Source organism: Varanus komodoensis, unplaced genomic scaffold, assembly GCF_004798865.1.
Source record: "Varanus komodoensis strain SLA01 unplaced genomic scaffold, ASM479886v1 scaffold1, whole genome shotgun sequence".
Classification (NCBI taxonomy): domain Eukaryota; kingdom Metazoa; phylum Chordata; class Lepidosauria; order Squamata; family Varanidae; genus Varanus; species Varanus komodoensis.
This window is the reverse complement of record NW_025335268.1, coordinates 20,771,029-20,792,371: the sequence shown is the minus strand read 5'-3', so window position 1 is coordinate 20,792,371 and position 21,343 is coordinate 20,771,029. Positions and strand designations below refer to the sequence as shown.

Genomic DNA, 21,343 nt, shown 5'->3' with positions numbered 1-21,343 from the left:
TGTGGGAGAGCAATTATTAGACATTTCTAACTGAAACAAAATAAGATGGCAATATTTTATACTTTAGACTTCTTTTGAAAAGAACAGAATATATGTAGGCAGTAGACTTAAACAATCCCCTCCATTTCCCCTGCATTAAAATAATCTTTTCACCTTCCACACCTGTACCACTTGAGAATAAATAGCATGAAAATAGAGAAAGAGTTAAGGGAAATCCTGCATTTTGCTTCAAATCCTACTCCAGTTCTCCGGATTGTAACCATCATCTGGCTAATGTAAGCACTGGTGGGCATTAACTTCAGGGTTTAACAACCTGTATAATCATGAACAAAAATCCAGACTACAAAAGGGGAAAAAGATGCAACCCATTTCTGTTGAATAAGAAGATTGCAATCTTACATCCACTTACTCAGGAGTAAGTTCCTTTACATTCAATGAGACTTGCTTTTTAGTAACATAAAGGGTTACATAGTAAATCAATCAAAAGCTACCAGAAGAGAAGATAATTAGCCAACAGAGATACTCTTTGCTTTTATGTACAGTTGTCACCTTCCATAAAGGAGAATGACCAATTCCTCCAATTTTTAGGTGACAGTGAGACCTGGACCTTTTCTGGTCACCCCAGGACAAGGCTGCACTGTTTTGGGTTTTTTTTTTTTTTTTTGGAACTGATTGACCAGGAGCCCTTTTTGAATATCTTAGCATCATCTTGTCTTTATCAAAACAACTGGAACTGGTAAAGATAGTTCTTGTTTAGAGACAGAAAGTTCTTGCTCTGTCTGGTGGCTGCTTCTCTGATACTATTTTAAGCAAAGCCGTGTACAAAAATGCAAACCACTCCCCATGCTATGCTGCAATAGTGAGCCCCTCCAAATGATGTAATAGTGTCAGCAAAGCAATATAGTAAGTTTAGCAGAACTCTTTACAGTTCCTTGTGAGTGAATTCATAAAATTTGAGCAATACAGCCTGTAGATACAATCCTGTTTAGATCTCAAGCAACATCTTAAGCCATTTCTGCTCCTCAGTAATACCTTTCCTTCTCTCTTCATGCTCCTGTCCCTTGCCTCCTGCTAATGTCAGCAGCTGTGAGTTATTTATATTTGTCTCATCACATCAGCAGATGTTCATTCCCATGCAGGCATTGATCTGCCGACAAAGACTTTGCCCTACACTGTGTGTACATAGAGCTCTTTCTAGATAGTACACTTCCTTACAGCCAGGCCCTTGTCAACCAGACAGTACTTCTCCCATAGCCACACACACTTGCAAGTGGAACCATGAAAGGCCTCTTTGCTGCAATGCACAGTATACTGCTTTTTGCTCTAGAAGCATGATATACATTACTGATGAGAAGAGTTTCAAGTTCTCACAATATATCTTGTCACCGAAAAAGTAATTTCTAAAGTGCATTTTAATGCTTGTTCACTGGAAATATCAAAAGATGTTCCCCTAAACTTAATCACGGCTATCTTAAGCTGCGTTCTCATGTGACCTTTCAGGAAGTTAGTTCTTTTCATGCACACGTTCCATGTATCGTGAGTCACTGTAACTTACAACAAATATGATATGGAAATCTCTAAGTATTATGTGGAAATTCTCTTGAGACTTTTGTAGTTGCATTCTATTGCTGATCATTTTCTTCTATACTAGCTATCTTACTGCTTAGGCAGGACTTTTCATGATACTAAATCTTGGACTTAAAAAAAAAACATCTGAGATACAGTAGGGTAAGACACCAACCAATCAGTCTGCAATTTGGACAAAAGGAAATTTAAATCTTGTATTCCAACAGAATATTCACTCCATAGACCATATCAGAGCTATGTGTTTAGCCTGAAAAAAGAAAGAGAATTTATATAAGGAGTAACTTTTGCATTTAAAATTGAGCCAGATTTCTGCACAGTGTTTCTGCACAGTGTTTGTGAAAGTTTGCTTAAGATATTTCCAATAAACAATTTGAATGTCTTAATATTCCATCATTATATGATGTTTAAGTATGTTTAAAATGTGTCATGCTAATGCAACTCAGAGAGAATGTTGCAAATTTTGCTAGCTTATGTATATTCTTTAACATTAATCTCAAGGAGATAGAGTAAAAAGGTGATTTAACATCCATGTCCATTTAATCTTTGCTACCTCGATTGTGGCAGTCAACAATGGTTCCTGTTACAATGTGGACATATCTAATAGGAGGACTCAGTCAAGAGAAACAGAAGAAAGTCACAGTTTTAAATTTAACACTTTCGATAAAAGTTGTGAGTGTGTCTGTTTCCTTTTTTAATTCCAAGAGTTTTTTTTAACTCAATATCCAAAACTGAGAGTGAGCTTATACATAGGCATTCATGGGCCTGTGTCTGAGAGTATTACACACTCTTGATTAACTCTTGATTCATAGTAGGTAAAGCAAAGGTTGTTTAAGCTTCAAATAACCCACGGTGGCTAGGTTCAAATGACTTGGCCCAGCTCCCAGTTGCCTATATTGGTTGTTGTATATTCAGAATAATCCATGGTGCCCCAGCCTGGCTGTACAAACCAGTCCATTTGTCCCCCTTTTAAATGTTTTGAGCAGGGGTAGAGAAGGGGCAAAAGCCCACGAGAAAAGTCATTGAGGGAGTTGAATCTAGCAGTCTGTGGAGCCAGACCCAAACATGGGTAGAGCCTCCTGTATTTTTTACTGGTTCTGCCACCCCCATTTCTCTTTCTGCCTCCAGTCAGTGTCATCCCTACCACACTTTCCTGCCCAGGCAAGGACTATACAAAAGAATCAGCTTTCCCTGCTCAAACAGGGAGAGAACCATCCCTGCCTTGTCAAGAATGCCCTCTGAAAGTGCAGATCCTCTCAAGTGGAGAGGATCTTCTTAACTGGGAAGGGGGGCACCCACATGCACATATGCAGGGACACCCTTGGAAAACCTCCATCTCTGGCCAAAGCCCTTCTCAAAGCACATGGCTCTCCGCTGCTTAAGTGGCAAAAGTGCTGGGATTCCCTGGGCTTCATATAATTCAGCTGCAGGCTACATTTAGCTCAAGTATATGCATTCCTGAACACTGGTTTATAGTAGTCTATATTCTTGTTGTATAGAACACTTAAAAGGGAAATTAAGACACATGTTAGCGAAGTACCAAAAACGCTTTTCTTCAGCACAGTTTTCAGGCATGCCTTGCATTTTTTAAACATCAGTAAATAACAAAATTAGCTACTTCCCTGTCCTAGATACATTTAGTGTTATATGCCTAAAAATTACTGAAACATACCCAATGCTGCCAGAGAGGAATTCACTCAGAACATTAATGAGTAATGCCAACAGATTACTTTTTTTTTCTCTCCTTAGAATGCTGATACACTTAAATGATTGGATCTCTTTTCTCTTGCATTTAGATCTACGAAACAACCCTGGCTTTGGACCAGAGAAGGAATATCATCTTAAAAAGAGCCAGAGGAGTGAGAGCTTCCAACCAGAAAGCTATCATACACTTAAGGAGAAGGCTAGTCTTCAGCTGACTGTGGGGAAGGACCGTATGGAGGAGGAGCGCTGCAGTGATGAATCAACACTGGAGCTACCCACCCAGTCCACAGGGACGCTAGGCACGCCTTGCTCTGGCTGTTTATCTTCTAGGGATGCTAGCAAAGATGACAGTCTGCAGCAAAAAGGACAGTTCTCTGAGGATGTAGCAAAAATAGAAGCAACTGTTGAAGTGTTTACAGCAAAGAGCTCTACACAGCTGATGGTAGACACACTGATTTTGACAGATGCTGATTATATACCTCCTGATTTGATTTCCTCAGATGAAAATGTTCAGTCTGGAAGAAACTTTCTTAGGTCAAAACACTGTTCTGGCTCTGTTGCAATTTCTGGTAGCCTGTTGGGAAGCAGCATATTAAGCCAACAGCAGCAGCAGCAACCTAATTATGGAAATGGTAGAAAATCTGTGCAAGACAAAACATCAGGTGTCAGTGGAAATGTGCAGTCTGAAAGTAATGTGTCTGAAGAGGCCAGGGATGCATACAAAAGGATACAAGAGGAAGCAGCAGTACTGGAAGAAGAATGTGAAAGTGAAGAACCAGAAGACTTCTTTGTTCAGTTTTTAAAAGAGAGTATAAAAGGCAGAGAAGAGTCTCTTAAATTCTTAGAAAGCCAAGGGCACTCTGAAAGTCTTCCAACTGAACAAGCACTTTATAGTTCATTGGAAAGTTATTCATTGGATGAAAGCTTTTCTTCACTTGATGAACTTGCAAAACGGATAGAAATTGCAGAGGTAAATACTTGTAAAAATAACTTTCAATTTTGCTTACATTATTTGTGGCTAATATATTTGTCTTCTCATCTTACGTTTGCATGAAAAATCATAGAAGTATTTTTTCATGATATTTCTGTGTTTTTCCACATGTTTAAACTTCACTTTGAAAAATATTCTCATATTTTCCCCAAAAGAAGGCATGTTTAGCAGGATGTGTCAACACTTTTCTCAATATGTTCTTATATTTCATAAGAAAAATGTTTTTCTGACAACTAATTGTTAAGAAAAGAGAGAAATATTGTACAGTATATCTTAAAAGGCCGTGTCTTTGCTACTGTAATCAAATGAGAACTTTGGGCAGCATGAAAAAGCCTCCTGATTAGTAATACTTTCCAATTCCTGACCACAAAATATTCTGTTGTTTAAACTGAGGTAAACAGGAACCATTCACTTAAAGAATTATGGCCAACTGGTGAACAACAATTGTGAATGCACTCCTCCATGAAAATATATTTGAAATGCCATTACTTTTCTAAACTGAGTGGAGAGAAAATAGACTGAATGACTTAGCAAATGTTTTAATCCATCTGACTGAACAGGTGCAATAGGACTGTGGCCTGAAAAGCCTGTGTACAGGTCACTTTTAGGGCACTTGTTATTGCTGTTCTGAAGCACATGTGCCAGCATCAGTTAAAGATTAAGATAGAACACACCATACTTTTATAGCTGACTGGCCTCTTTAAGGTCACAAGAAACCTATAAGGTTTCTGGGCATGTTAATTAAGTATTCAAGGATGCTGTCCAGAGAAAGCTATCTCTTACAGATTATACACTGATCTGGAAGAGATTTCCTTATAGGTTTCTCCTTCTCTTCAAAGCCTTCTGAAGGCAAGAAGCAGTTGTATCAAAAAGTCTTTTCTTTATAATATTGAATACAGTTTAGAGGTATTTGGAACACAGTGTTTATCCTTAAAATTTATCAGGAATATTTTAAGCATCCTTTAAAAAAAGATATTTCAGTCTTCCAAATTTCTTGCTATATTTGAGAATTAACATACAGACCCATTTTCCTCTTATATCTGAAGGAAATGTATTATCAGTTGCTTCAAAAATCCACTCAAAAGTTGCATGAACTCCTATAGCTTTAAGTGCTTAGAGGGAATCCAGTTATGACCTTAACCCTGACACATTAGTTCATCAAAAGACAATGTACTGTTGCCACATTAAGTAGGATGTACACTAAGAGTAGGGGAGGTGGCAAGTTTGTGACAAGTATATAGTATTTCTTAAAATGGAACAAAATGCAAATGGAGGTCATGTAAAAAGGCCTTTAAAATAATGTTGATAGAATGGCTAGTTGTCAGGGCATCTAGTTTGTTGAACATAGCTTAAAGCAGAGATTTTCCATGGGAGCCTCACTGAATACTGAAATGAATTAAAATATACAAACATCTTTGTACTTTGGTTTTACTGTAGCAAAAATACAAAGCTTTTGATTTGTAGTGATTAGTGACTGTGTAGATTCCTGCAATACTATTTTTAATTCATATATGCCCCAATCTTGGAGAAGGGAATGGACAAGCAAATTTTGAAACTTTCTTAAAGCACAAATTATCATTTCAAGAGCTGAGGCAATCTGCAAAATATCTTTAAAATCCTTTAAAATTAAAGGAAAGATATTCATGATTCTAGTGCCTCCTGCCTTTTAACAAAAAGATAAGAAAACATTTTAGTTCTCTAAGGCAGCCAAGTTGTTTGTACAGTTTTCATGCCTACTTAGTATGAGTGGGCTCTACTATTTCCTTTTTTCCATTACAAGTGAATATTGTGTCTGTGCACATGGGCTGCACAAAGTTTGATTTATTGTTCTTTACAACTCAATACATGTTAATGTTCTGTTTAAAAATGTCACCTGAAAAAAATCAGTATTCATAAATGTACCTAGAATACAATGTATTGTATTCATTTATTCAGAATACATCTTTTGGACTCTGCTGCTTGAATGCTATTTACATCCTTATTTTACATTTATGGTAAGAGGACAGGAGCTGATGATACAATTTTCTTACGGGAAAGCTTAAGTAATTCCTTGCTCTGGTTTACTGTTTTTGAGGCGCCAAGTTCTTCACAGGCAGACTTTGGTCTCTGAATAAGCACAGAACGTAGCTTGCATCATTCAATAGCAATCTCTCCAAACCAAATATGGTGTAATACTGGCTGTCTCTAGAGGGAGCTTGTTCCCTAGGCTGTGTAAGCGGGATGCGTGAGCTCCAGAGATGTATAAATCTGTAGAAAACAAAGGGGATGGGATGGAATTTGTGTTTGTATTAGAGCAGAGCTGCATCTTGTATTAAGCAAGACTGTAAACTGTTCTGGACTGCCTGCCATTACTACACATAGCAGAGGAAGGGAGAACTCCAGCAACTTTGCACTAGGTCCTTGCTCATATTTATGAGAGATTTAATATTTTATTCTGATCTGAATTGCAAGAATTAGGGCTGGCATCTGGAATCAGGATCATTGGGCACCTGCCAAGACCAGCAGCTCAGCAGGGAGGCTCACCAATAACTGCAAAGCCTGGCTTACTTTTTCCTCTTTGCTGTCCTGTCTGTTCACCTGTTCTCCAAGCATGTGAGCAGTGGTGAAAGGAAGGAGAAATGGCATCAATCTCTACTATGTTGCCTTTTCTTCCGGGCAGTTGGATGGAGGAAGGGAGCAGCAACAGCATGGAGTTGGCTCCATTCAGGGAGGAACCCACTTGAAAGTTATCTCACCCAGGAGCCCCCACAAAGACCTATTCTGTGTGCATCCACAGAGACCTAGTCCATTGCTCAGTGTTTCTTGTTTTAAAAAGTTGGCTTTTATATAGAAAGAAAGAAAGAAAGTTTCTTGATTAATATTAAACACAATGTCAGTAAATATTCTTTTGCCATTTTGATAGATAATTTGACCTTTTACTAGACCTCATGCTTGATTAGTTCTGGATTCTGCATGAAGCACTGGCTGTTGTGTGCTTTGTCAGAATAAGTCCCATGACTTGGCATATCAGTTAATCTATGGAAAATAGTATCTATATATAGCTTTCTGAAAGCAAACCTTTGAATGATGTGATCAGTGGAAGTCAGAAATCCAAAAGCACAGTCATCTTTTAATACAAATAGTCTATGAAATAAATCTGTTCTCTTTGCAAGCCAAGCCTATGCATATATGCTTAGGAATGAGCTTCATGGTGTCCAGTTGGGCTCACCCCAATGGGTAAGATTATAGACTCCATAATGTATATACACTATGGCTACCTGTGGCATCAACACTTATACATTTTATGTTATGTGTGTGTGTTTAAAAATGGGAGGTAGTGATGAAATGGAGGGTAGTAATGAACCACTGAAAGTGGAAACTCTGTCTTCAAATAAATGGATACCAAATGCACATTTTCATTTGGGGCAGCCACTTGGAACCCCATGCTCACTGTAAACATCTAGTGCTGGGGGTTGCCATCTTCTAATCAGGCTTTACATTGTTATGTACTTCAGAAAACATTGATCAGTATTTTTATCTAGCTTGACCAAATAACATCATAATAGTGGTAGCAGCTGCTATATTTATACAATGACAATCATAACTGTTGAATAATTCATAAAGTATTGTTAATGGGTTTGTTAATATAGCATAAAAATGTCATCCTTTCAGAGAGAAGATACTAGCATCTCTATTTTGAGTACTTGTGCTTTTAACAGTTCAGTTTATTATTGATTGTATTTTAGCTATTTTGTTTACAAAACTCTTATTCTAAAATAATTCGTAGGCATTATACAAGTAGGCCTTGCAACTTTATATTTTTGTTTCAATATTGCATCTCATGTTGTGCCCTGATACACTCCCAGCACAGGATCAAATAGACGCTTAATATTCTTTTCATTTGTACTGGGATCCAGCTTCCAACCTTTACATTAGAGCTGCAGCAGTCTGTATGAAGCAGTGACCACTGGCTTCCACCAGTGGAAAGAAAGGGAAGCAGCTTCTGATTCCCCCTCATCCCTATATCCACTTGGCCCCACTGAAAATTGCCTGCAGAAAGACAGAGACTCCTTCAAAGCAGTTCTGCAGGAGAAGGGAGGAATCTGCAAAAGTTCACTTTCCTTTTGCCAGTAGGATCTCACCATTAGGTCACATGGCTCTTGAGATAGAAAGAGGTCTTTCATTTTCAGAAGACAAAGTCTTGAAGCCTGCCTATGGATTTATACAAACAAGTTAAAGTGAGCCCCACAGTCTTTTCAGGATTATCTACCTATAAAGGATTGAGAGAAAGCATGATAGTTTGCTATAGTTGTGATATCTTGCTGTTTGCTGTATCCCCTTTCAGTGATAGATAAAGTGCTCCCTCATAGCTGTGGAAAACAATCTCACGAGAATTAAATGTTCCTGAACATGTCCAAGTTAGTGGTCTGGTTCACACAACATGGCAACCCACCATGGGTGAACGGCCATGGTGAGTAGCCATGTTGTGTGAACCCAGCATGGTTTCTGCAGGGTAGCTTCTTTTTCATCAAGAAGCCACCCTGAGAACCCATGATTTCTGTTAGGCTTGATAATATCCATTGTTGCTTGTTGCGTTGTCTGAACCTGGTGGAGTGGTTTTATTAGGAAAGGTTAGAAAGCTACCTGGCCAGGAAAAAAAGCCATGCCACTTGCTATTGGTGATCTCATCAGTTACTTCCCTCCTACTGTAGCTGAAATGGCATTGTTCATCACTTATTTCCCAGCATTTTTAAATAGTTTGGTGTCTCTAAAGCACAACAGGAGTCTTAATTCTTTGCTATTATTTTGGCAGGCTTTCTGACATAAGTATTGACAAGGTTGCCCATCAGCTAATTAGCACAGTTGCAGAGGACCAAGGGAGAAATAATGGAAAGGAAGGGCCTGGCAGGTCAGAAGCAGGAGAAATGGTAGGGAAGGGAGAAACCAGAGGAGGAAGAAAATATTTTCCCCTTGGCAATGTGATCTTCTTGATTTTAAGTGTTGAACTAACAGTTCTACATGTCCTCCACATTTTCAACTGTTCCCTGACTCCTCAGCTACTCCAGAAAGGGAAGATAATACTCCTCCCCACATATACCTTTTTGGAGTGCTACTGCAGTGTTTACTGTGGTCCCTGACAATTTTTTTTAACCACAGAAATGTATGCAAATTTAACAGCTGGGAGGTAAATAGAGTGAGGATCTGCACACTTTCATTAACTATTTTGTTACTGCAGGTGCCCACATTTCCACTTCATTTACTTCCTGGCCCTTAAATTGGTGCAAATTTCCCCCTTTTTACTTAAATTTCTGTGAATTTCTGTCTTGTTTTTCTTTTTTTTCTTTTTTAAGAACTGCCAGGGAATTGTGGTAAATGCAGCAGTAAGCTGCTCAGAAAAGAACCAGGACAAGTGAGAAATTAATATCTCCCTTTCTGGAGAATCAGAACACGTTGAAAACATTGAGGACACTGAGAATTGTCAGTTCAACATATAAAACCAAGAGGATCACATAGCTGAGGAGGAGAGATTGCCCCTCCCCTCTTTTTGTGTGCCTTAAGTTCTTGCTCCCCCCCCCTTTTTTTTTTTTGAACTGGTGCTTTTCAGTTGACAACTTTGCAATTGGGCCATAGCCACTGTGCATGTATTTGCCTGTATGCTTTTCACTTTGTCAATCCCATTGACAACTGAAGCAGACAAGGAAACTGATCAGGCAACACCGCACATTTCAGACAGCCATTAGTGTACACTTGCAGATTAGCAAAATAATAATAAAAATATTACAAGTGCAGTTGCACAAACTTTAGGAGCAGAAAGAGAATGTAAAAGTGTTCTTTCGAGGCTCTGAGAAAAAAACAGTGATGAATGAAAAGGGGTAGCAAACAAAGCATGGAGGTGGAGAAAAGTTGGGGTCTGCCACAGAAAGCACTGAAGTATGTACAAACCTGGCTGAAGAACTGAGGAAGAAGAATAATCCAACATCATGTGCAAATGTACCCAGTAAGTTCATCTCATCAAATTTCACTGCAAAATCTGAAGATTTCCTGCCAGAGGTAAAATGGGAAAAACTGTTCTTTACAGTTTATATTGAAACTAGTCAATCCCAGCTCTTTTGTGTTGTTATATGTAGCATCACATAATGTATAATTATAAGATAATGAAATTTAAAGCCACACATACTTTCTTAATACTGAATCCTTAAAATAATCTATTTTATAATTCTTGTTAGACTATTCCTGCAGAGGGGCTTGTGTCCATATTAAAGAAAAGAGATGACAGTGAAGGAAAAACACTTGCTCAAATCCAGCAGAAACAGTCTAAAAGAAGAGTGAGATTCCAAGAAATGGAAGACACATTAGATCAAGGTATTCTGCTTCTTTTTTTTCTTCCTTTTCTCCCCAAAGCACATACATGGGATATGAATACAGCAACCATGCTCTATTGTCATAGCTGACCCTATACTAAAACCAAATGCTGCTTTCTCCAATCTTAAAAAAAAACCCAGCCAGAGTGATATATGGCTCCCTGAAGATCTGAGAATATATGTGCTTGCACAGAACCAAAAAAAAAAGGGAAAAGCATGACCCCATTTGCACAGTTTTTAAGGCCCAAAAAGTAATTTTTTAAAGAGGACTGCCAACAAGATAAGGATGTTGCCAAATCTCGGTGCAGTGTCAACACTTGACAACAGAGGAAGGTTGATGGTGGCAGACCTAGCAAGATTATGAGGAGTAGGCAGCAGGGTTTTTTGTCACTTGGGAGGTAGTGTTCTTGCCATTTTAAACAACACATATCAGAGCAACTCTGCTAGGTTCAGATGTCAAGACAAGCTAGCTTGAAATCAAGTAATCCCAAACATCCCTACTACATGCTTGTTTGTGATAACCAACGATAGAAAAGCTGTATCATGCTAGGCTATCCTGCAGTCACAGTGAGAACCCCCTGTAGCTTAATGTAACATCTGAACCAGAAAAAGACCTTTTCATAATAGTAATTTATATTTATTTGGGCAATGGGAAATCAAATTACAAGAACTGATTAAAAGCAGAATGAGGAATAAGAATAGTAAAAGAATACATTTTAATTTTTCCAATGGATAGCTAAAATTTTATGGTGCATGTTTTCTTGTATGAAGTAACTTTTTCAACAGCAACTCTTGTTGCTATTTGCTGCTAGAAATCCCAGTTTTAAAATGGCAACTTTATTTAACTTAGTTCTGTTTTGACAGAGGATTTGAACTTTGTTTTTTTATGGTTTTTCCATTTGTTTAGTCCTTTCAAATAAGATGAAGTATTTCAGTTAACTGTGATTTCATTGACTTTGTATCATGTATCTTGCATTCACAGAGGAAGTTGGAGGTGGTTCTTGTGTTCTGCTGATCTTACTGTGCATAGCAACTGTATTTCTTAGCATTGGAGGAACTGCACTGTACTGCACATTAGGTGATGCAGAATCCCCAGTATGTACTGACTTTTCAGCAAATGTGGACTTTTATTATACCCGAATACTCCAGGGTATTGAAGAACTTAAGCACTGGATATCCTTCTCATAAAGGAAATGAAGATGAACAATTTGTTGACAGTTGCTCAAGAAAAAATATTACTTCAGGCTTATTATAACATGACACCTTCAGAAGAGGTACAAGTCGTATGTAGGAACTTATTTCCAGTAATCAGGAATATATTGATAGGATTCATATTGAGTTATGAGGCAACATGAGAGACTGATAAACAAATTGTCCTAATGTTCACCTTTTGAGATGCTTTCAACAGCCATCTATCGTCAATCTTGCTTTGAAGAGTCAGCTATCTGCTAACCTTAAGGAAATTATGAAAAAGGTGATCACCTTCCATAGAGTTTCCAGTTCTCATACATTCATAAGCAATCTATGTAAGTGTGTACAAGACTTGATTTATTTTTTCAGCTGATCATGCAACAATATTGCAACTCCAACTATCATGCATTAACTCCATGGTTTATGGAAATTTATCTTATTTGGCTGTAATTAATGTCTAATTTTTAAAAATTGTCCTAGTGAGTTGTGTAAAAATTGGGATGGTGCCACATAAATGACAGCCCACAATCTAAATGCTGGTTAATTGCTTTGCATTTCAGAATATAGCAACTGTAATAAGTGATGCATCCATCGCGTCATAACATGGCCTTGGCAAACCATGCAAAGTTTTAAAAATGGTGAATTCCTCAAAAGTGGTGTTTTAAAAAATACACAGAACAAAAAGGGACATTTTAATAAATTTTACTGTTAATAATAAACTGTATTACCCACATCCCTTCAAAAGGGACCATTTTACCCATTTTATTGTTTAGATGTCCATCTATGATGCTTTGAATATTCATCTAAAATGTAATGTGTGTATGCAACAATTTGCAAACACTGGCATCATACAGGAACATTTGTCAGGAGCCATGTTTGGCTATAAATTCTGTTGATGGCTAACCTACATCTATGTAATGAGCAAAATGGGCCAGAAACAATATCAAAATTCCCCTTCACTGAAATAAATCTACTGATTTCTGTGTAACCAGATTGTGAAGAATATGCTGAACTCAGAAAGATCATATATCCTGATAAGTATATGCAACTATCAGTTAAATACTTGAGATAAATGCCTCAAAATGATTAAATTAAAAGAATTGAAATCTAACTTTGCTCCTCAGACCCTCAGTAACAGGCACTGTGACCCAGTTATGCAGTTGCATCAGCAACTCCTTCCGACTATGGAGCTAGAATTCTATCTCCCTCATGATCCAGCACTTGTTTGTTTTGTTTTCCTCTTAAGTCTCCTCATAGCTTTTTTAATTCTTCTTGTCAGTCACAGTCCTCTTAAAAAAACCTCTTAAACATTTGAATGAAAAATGAACGAAGGCAAAAGTATTCATGAACAGATATGTATTAGATTGAATAACATTGCATGCAATCAGACTTATTTCCATGATTTTTAGAACCAGGGATTTTTCTACCTCCAGAGCCCATTTTTCACAGCAAATGCTGCGGAGGAACCTCTCTACATGATGGAGGATTCTAGACACGTTCTAAACCACACACAGTTGATGCAGGGCACTAGATCCTCACCTTCTTGGCATATATGCAAACCATTCCTAAGCTATGTTTGTCATTTTTTCCTCCAGTTCAGAAGAAACCTGCCATATGGTTCACAGAGCCAGTTTTCAAAAAATGCAAACCCAAAACCCTCCTGGCTACCCCACATTGTTCTACTTAATATTGGATCCTGGACAATGTGTATGAGCTGCCTAGGAAGATTTGCAGTAAATGTGGTGACTAGAGTTGATGTGAATGTGGGATTGCTTTTGACGAGGTACATTTTGTATTTGAGGAACATTTTGCAACGCAGTTTATGCAGTGATAAAGTGGTCTGTTCAAAGAGAAGCAACTGAAGTCTGACCAATGCCTGGATGTATACTATCTTGAGTTCCATGATGGAAGAAAAGTGTGAAGTAACTATAATTAAATTGACTACTTGGGTATTCCCAAGATCTTAGGTGTATCTAAATAGCTGTCTTGATGTTAGCCATCACAGCTTGCACTATTCTTGGTGGAAATGATTATCCTCCTTTCTGCCATCCTTTTAAATATTTGAAAATAATTGTCATCCCATGCCTAGCATCTTCCTTTTTTTCAGCATGGAAGAAATTCTTCAGCCCATCCTCTTGAATCCTTATCCTCAATATTTGCCCTTCTCAAATTCCCAAATGACGTTTTCACAATAGTGACTAAACCATTATCTTCATAAATAGTGCTATTGTCTCGCATTCCTTATATGCAAAAGCTCCTGTCTAGACTGCCTTCTGCACCAATGCTTTACACTGATCCTCCTTTCTAAACAATGTTGCTGTCTAGCCAGTTGTCCCTCTGCATTTCTCATATAATTTGATTAAATCTAAGTATTCAACTTCCCATGCCTGCTTCCTACAATCTCAGAGAAGCCTAATTTCCATTTTTACCTCTTGCCCACCAATCTCATACTTGCATTGACATATATGTCTGCAACAGTGGTAAATTTCAAACAGCAGGTTCTCAACGTGACAATCTCTGCTATCATGCCCTTAGGGAGAGTCCAGAAAGATCATATCAAACATTCTAGCAGTTTTCAAATCGTTCAGAAACAGGTAATCTTTATAGCTAATTCACCTTAGTTGTCAGTTCAAAAGCAAGTCACCCCAAAATATTGTGCATTACAACAGGGATAGATGGGCAACAATATATTGCTGCTGGAAAATCTTTTTCCCCAGCTACTGCAGTTACTGTCAAGACTGCAGCTTGAACTCACAAGGAACAGAGAGGTTTGAGCTGAGATGGCAAATCATAAAGCCTCTGTACTCTCACTGCAAGCCCTGACTCCACTACAACACCGGTCCACAATGCTGGTGCAGTGTTTTATTTGCTCTGTTATTCTGGCATGGGTACTTCAAGCTTAGGCTAGGATCTAAATGGCTCATTGGCTGTATGTATACACACTGGAGCTATCCTGTTTCTAGCCAAAATTTCACAGTACACTGGAGGCTGTTGTTGAGGTTTTCTGGAGTGTGGGAAGTAGCTTTCGTGAAAAGGAAGTAGCTTTGAAATCAGAAGCTTCCCCTTGTGTGGCTATCCCACAAGGAGCTATATGCTAGCAGAATAACTCTTACAGTGGGCTATTAATTACCAATTATACATGTTTTGTCTCAGTCTTTTTAAACCCATCTGTTAATTTTATACTGTTTTCTGTGTGCACTCCAAAGGCCTTTTGTGTTATGTCATAGCAATGCATGAACTCCTCTAAAAGGGAGGAGGCATGATTTTTAAAATGCTACTGGCTGGTTCAGTACATCATTTTGTCTGCCTTTATTAAATTAGCTTGACTAAAAAGGGATTTTCTTATTCTTTTATTTTATAATTTTACTATGGAGTGTTGATGAGCATGCATTTGGTAGCTATAAATGTATTAATATTCTGTACTTCATATATCTAGAAATTTTGTGAGTTTCAATTCAGTGTTCTGTTGTATATTAAATTAATGCTTAAAGCAGCCATGGGTTTCACCTCTGTATTAAGTGTTTGTGCACCTCATCATCACCAAAAATATTGAAAATTATAACTTTAAAATATTTATTTTAAAAGTATGCCATGTACAGGTATCAAGAAACCTTGTGCTTAAGTTCATTTTAGTGATTTTTAAAGCTATATTGCACATTTAAAAGATAAATACAACACAATTGTTTAAAAAAACTCACTTTGCACTAGGGTTGTCGGATACCTCCTACCTTTAAAAGTCATTTTATTTCCAGTCATAGCAATTTAAGGTCTTTCTTATATTTCAAAACATCACTGCTCCACTAGACTCCAAAGAACAAACATTGTAGCAGTATCTATATTTTTAAATTTTTATATGGCAATCCTAACATAGTTTCACTTTAATTAGGGACACCTTGTGGACACAGAATCCAGGTAATAGTTGCCATAGTTTGCTTGGCTGAAGCATTTGGCAAGCAGGAGGGATGTATCTATAGCTGGTGTAGTTTTTGAGCAGGTTTACAGTGTGTGTCACTTATTAGCACTATATAAAAAATGGTCTAGAATTTTTGGCCACATTTGCATGCATTGCTTCATGTTTCTGCTCACCTGAACTGTAGCTAGATATCAGGGCCAGATTCCACTGGGATGCTTACAGTCTTGCTGATTCTCTTGTGCTTGGCCAATTCCTGTCTACAAACAGTGCCCACCACTTGGAGAACAAAAGTTTAGGACTAATGGGGACAACCAGAAATTAGCAAAAATATTCATTTCTAGAACAGTGCTGGTCAATGGAACTCACATAATGGGGCTCCACCAGCCTGTCCCAGTAAAGAAACTCGTATTTCTGCTTATTTCACAGCTTTCGCTGGGAAATGTTAATTTATTGTTGCAGAAGTAGTGGATCCCACTTGTGTGGAATTGCTGGGATCCACAGTTGATACAAGAGAATCTATGGGGTGCAAGAAAATTGGTGGGGGCCTAAGTGTCCCATTGATTCTGCCCTGGTCTGTTCATATAACAAATTAAAACACTGGTACTAATTCTTGTTTGGAGTAATAGTTCACATGCTTTGTGGTTGGCTCTACAACAGAATTTGCTCTACCTGATCTTTAAAATGATGTCACCTGTCTCCATATTATCTCAGACCCTGGTTCTGCAAACCATTTATACAAAACCAACTGACTTAAAAGTGAATGCTTCTTTGTAAACCTGTGTAGGCTGTGGTCCTAAATATTGATCCAAGCTGAATGAAAAAGGTAAATACTGTGTTTCTGTTTGAAAATACTGTATAATTTATAATTATAAGCAACTGTAAAGCTGAGAAGAAACTAGAAGTTAGGAAACAGAGTTTTTCTGTTTCATTATAATTCCAGATATTGCAGATTTCCTCTAGCAATAACCCATGTCATATAGTTGTTTCCTCCTGGTTGTGTATGGCTAGGTATTGCAGGTAAAATTAAATGAGAGAGAACAGAAAGCTTGACTATACAATTATATTGTTCCAAATTATATTGTTGACTTCTAGTATAGCAAAAATCTTTTACAAATGCACACACACACAAACATTGGCTGGCTGTTGAACTGTATTTATCTGAGAAAAATTTGGTTATGTTTATACATCACATTATTCTTGATCACTACCATTCAGATCATTAATGTTTTAAAATCTACATACATGTGTGATTTGGTGCCTCGGTGGATGTACAATCATTCTCTGCCAACACTGGTGGCTTGGTAGTTGAGCTTTTTCAGTGAAGGGCAAGTGAAATCCTAATGCCAAGATAAGTATAAAGCTGCATTTTTTGAGAGCAGCTAGCTCACATAATACTAAATGTCTCATTAAAGGGCTATTGTAAGAATATGAAAAGATTGTAATTTTGGTTCTGCTATAGGTAACATCAAATTCAAAGTCATGAATATTTGTGATAAATCTAACCATAGCTACTGATGACAAGAGGAGATTACTATTTGAAACATCTACCAAGCTTGTGATTTCTAATGTAACAAACAAAAATAAAGTGTCCCTGAGAAAATGCATTAAGTCTTTTGAGTGCTCTGTTTAATAATAGATCCGGATAAAGTGCTCTGTGAGGCAGGCACTTGCCAAATCTTTCAAGGATTGAAATGGAACTTTATTCTTAAGGAATTACAAGTGGGATCTGCAACAAAATTTTACGGTCTAGCAGCCTCCCAACAAGAGTATTCCTTGTTCTTGGTTCTATCCATCCACTCCCTCTAGAAAGCATTTCACTATTCCTCACCATGATCCATGTTCTATTTTTTCTTTTTCAAATGTCACCACATTCTGTGAAATGCTCATTGGGCTGGGTTTCTATTTTTTATTTTTTGCAATAAATTGCAAAATTGTAGTTTTTATTTTTTGCAAAATTGTTTGTAGTTTCACAGATCTTTCCATTCCTTGGGGCATACTGCCATCCCCTCTTGTTTCTTAGTGGTCCCATTTTGACTCACATCCTGTTGGTACTTGCCCCCTTACTCGCTGCTGGAAGGAGTGATGCCCTTGATTCCAATCCCCTGTGCTCTGCTCGGTACTCCCCAAGTGATCTGTGTCAAGTTTCTGGTTGGGGGAGAGATCTTGAACTGGATTCTGGAGATTACACTGACAGCTTTGCTTTCTCCTCTTCATAGGTAGCTCCTTTTATTCCAGGATGTTATTCACAAGAATTAACTTCTTTTATAAAGAAACAAACCAAATTTACATAGACAACAAAATTATGGGACAAAGCTACACATTCAACTTGCCCCAGTAGATTTAATTTAAGTTTCCTTCTGTACAGGAGACATTTCATAAGAGAATTCTTTTGAGCAGACTGTGTGATTTCCCTACTATTTCAAGCCAGATAGTAAGGACAAAATGTGATTTTGCGGTTATTTATCTTTTTCAGGAGAAAATTGCATACTCTGTGTGCGGAAATATGCTGCAGCTGCTGACAACTATTTTTATTCTATAACAAGCAACTGCAAATACAAAATAAACTAAGTAAGTAGTACTAGTTCAATTTAAAAACCAAGTATGGCTAGTATTTGCATGTAAATGCTTAAGCATTTAAAATCTCAAAAAATCTCAAAAATAAACATCATTTCTACCTGGAAATGTGAAAAACAAAACCACACAAATGTTTTCCTGTCCAATATTCTTGATAAAGTGCTAATTTTATTTTTGTGGAAAATTCCCTAACCCCAGTGACTCAGTATGCCTATCAAGAAGTAGAAATTATATTTTGTTCGAAGTGTGGTATATCGTATCTCTGTACTATTTGATCCATAAATAGTACAGTTATTAACCTCTCGCACCTGGTTCATAATAACCTTGCAGTTTACTGTGATGCTCCAAACTTATGATGATGTACCTTAAGTGAAAACAGTTCCATGGGAGATTCAAATATATTACTAAAATGTAGTGGGAATGGGATATTGCATTGAATGGAATATTCTAATGTAGCAATGTCAGAGACAGCGCTCCAACCTCAAAGCTGTGAATTGGAGCTCCTCCCGCTTCCAGCCAATACATCACCACCACATCACCACCACAATCAATTATATTTCTATACCACCCAATAGCCAAAGTTCTCTGCAGGGTTTACAACAGTGCCTTACAAAAAGAACTGTGCTGAGTGCTCTGCAAGACTACAAGGTATCCTGACACTTCTCCAAATTCTTTATATCCTCCCAGGTGCTCCAGCTAAATGGGCAAAAACACCACATCGAGAGAAAATGCAGGTTGGGAGGATAGGGAAGCAGAGATCACCTTTGTTGCTTCTGCTGCTGTCCTACTGGTCTAGGATGCGCTTTCCAACGGAGACAAGTCCTTTTACTGCCATTGCCTTAAATGCCTCAATGGCATCTGCAAGCTGAGCAGAATATAAACTTAAGAAAATGGATGCTGCTTTTTCCAAAATGAGGGGAGGGGATGTTGAAATCATGCATAGTTTGGAATATGAAATTCCCAAACCGGGCAAAATAACTCTGTCCTAAATTATAAATAGATAGGTTCATAATTTTAGGTAAACTGCTTTGTGAGATTGTCTGAAACATCTAGACTTAAAAATAAACGTAAAATTGTATGTTATATATAGTAGGTTATAGGTTATAGTAGGTTATATTGTTTTATTCTCACATTTGCAATATCTGCAGTTTGCATTTGCAATATCTACACAATTCTGCTTTACCTAATTTTCAGTATGCTCATATGATTGGCTTTCTAACCTTTCTCTAGTTGCATCTGAGGTTATATTTCAAATAAAATTACTATCTTATGTGTCTTACAGAAATATCGTCATAAGGCAGCATCAATTTTACAAAACAATATAGCATATTTTGCAAAAATACTCCATAGTGCCATCTAGCAACATTTCATTTACACACTCTCCCAATGCCTTTCAACTAGGAGCACTTTCACATTGAATTTCAGAGATAAACAATGTGGCAATAAGGTAATATGCCACAGTTTTTCCCAGAACAAAAATTGGTATAGTTTGGGTAGCCCATATCTAATTTGACAGCTATCCTGTTTAGACTATCTAGTTTCATGGCATTAAAAAGCCAAAACACCTGCCTTATTATCATGAACAATTTTTAAAACAACAAAGATTTGAAGAGAACTGCATACTTAACCTGCATTGTGTGGGGACAGGACACATGGTGTCACATTTAACCAGACTATGCCTTTTCAAAAAGTGTTGGTGGCCTCCCGATCCAAATTCTCCATCCAAAGAAATGCCAAATTGTCCTAAGCTTAGGATCCTGTGTGTGTCTGAGCAGAGAGAAGTACTACAGTTCCCAGCATTAGGCTGACCATTTCCATCTAAACATGTGCACAAACATGCCCACAGTGACCAGCAGAGCCTGTGGTAATTCCATTCTCACAGTACAACTAGTTGCTAGGAATGTGGTCAAAGGACAGCATTCCTGAGGACCACAGGAAATCCCAGCTATTTAGCCTCATCCAAGGAACCAGCACCTGCAGGGAAGGCCTGTGTGGAGTTTGCCGTTTCCAGACCCACTTTCTACTTTCACGACTTACAAAATTAACTGTCCAGCTGTTTCTTTCTTTAATCTTCCAGAGTTTCTTTCCCTTTATGTTCCTCCACACACTCCAGTTCTTTATCTACTGCAGCCCATCTCTCTTGCCCTCCTAAATTATTTATCAACCAATCAACCTATTCCTCTTCACCTTTTCTGCCCGTATCTACCAGTCCTTTCAATAAAACATAGAACCAGCATAGTGTGACTTCATTGTTTAAGTGCTAGCTATACAATGGGTGATAAATGCTGGAAAGTGGTAATGGTGGCAGAATAGAATATTGCTAGATGAGATAAAACGGCCCTAGTGTATAGTGTGTAACTATCTTAAATAGGGAAGTGTTACACAGACTGAATTGTTAGGTCATGCTTGGTGCAAAAAGGTATGAGGTCGCACTAAGCTTGACTTGTTTAGCATTTAGCCTGTCTAAAGTCCTGAAGCTACACTCTGACTGGAAGTGAGAAACCTCACTTTTCCAGGGATCCTGTCCACATCCTTGAACTGTACAGGTTGAAAAGTATGCATTACCACAGCATACTAAATTGCTCACATCAGGCTATCAAACCATCTATCTCTTTTCTTGCAGGCCACAGCATAGCAGTCCTCTGATCACCCGCAACAGTTCAGCTGAGCAACTTTAAGATAACATGGTGGCAAAGATATACAATTTCTTTACTGCTTGCATTTCCACAGATTAAGGTTTCAAATGAAATTTATTTATTTATTTACTGCACATAGCTGAAGATCTCCAGATGGTTCACAACAGGATATAAAAACAATAAAATATAGTACATAAAACAACATTTTTTAAGTTTTTAAAAAATTAATTTAAAATCGCATTACAATAAAAAGACCCAGCCAAGAAGAAAGGAAAAAACCACCTGGATAAGCCCACCCATCAGGGAGATCTCTAAAGTCTTCCACAAAGAGGGCTGGTTTTAACCTAGCACCAAAAAAAATGGCAAATTTGGTGCCAGGTGGGCCACAGCAGGAAAGTTATTGCAAAGA

General features: G+C 37.8%; 1 protein-coding gene across 4 annotated transcripts in view; it reads left to right on the top strand.

The window, feature by feature from the left end:
- CNST (consortin, connexin sorting protein) overlaps positions 1-17,328 on the top strand; it is a 53,063-nt gene extending 35,735 nt beyond the window's left edge. For all 4 annotated transcript variants that reach the window (XM_044419311.1, XM_044419291.1, XM_044419302.1 and 1 more), the window contains 3 exons: positions 3,381-4,258; positions 10,486-10,621; positions 11,603-17,328. In XM_044419311.1, coding sequence (XP_044275246.1) covers positions 3,381-4,258; positions 10,486-10,621; positions 11,603-11,808 — 1,220 coding nt within the window. In that variant the 3' untranslated portion in view covers positions 11,809-17,328. The remainder of the gene's footprint in view (positions 1-3,380; positions 4,259-10,485; positions 10,622-11,602) is intronic.
- Positions 17,329-21,343: the final 4,015 nt, after the last annotated feature.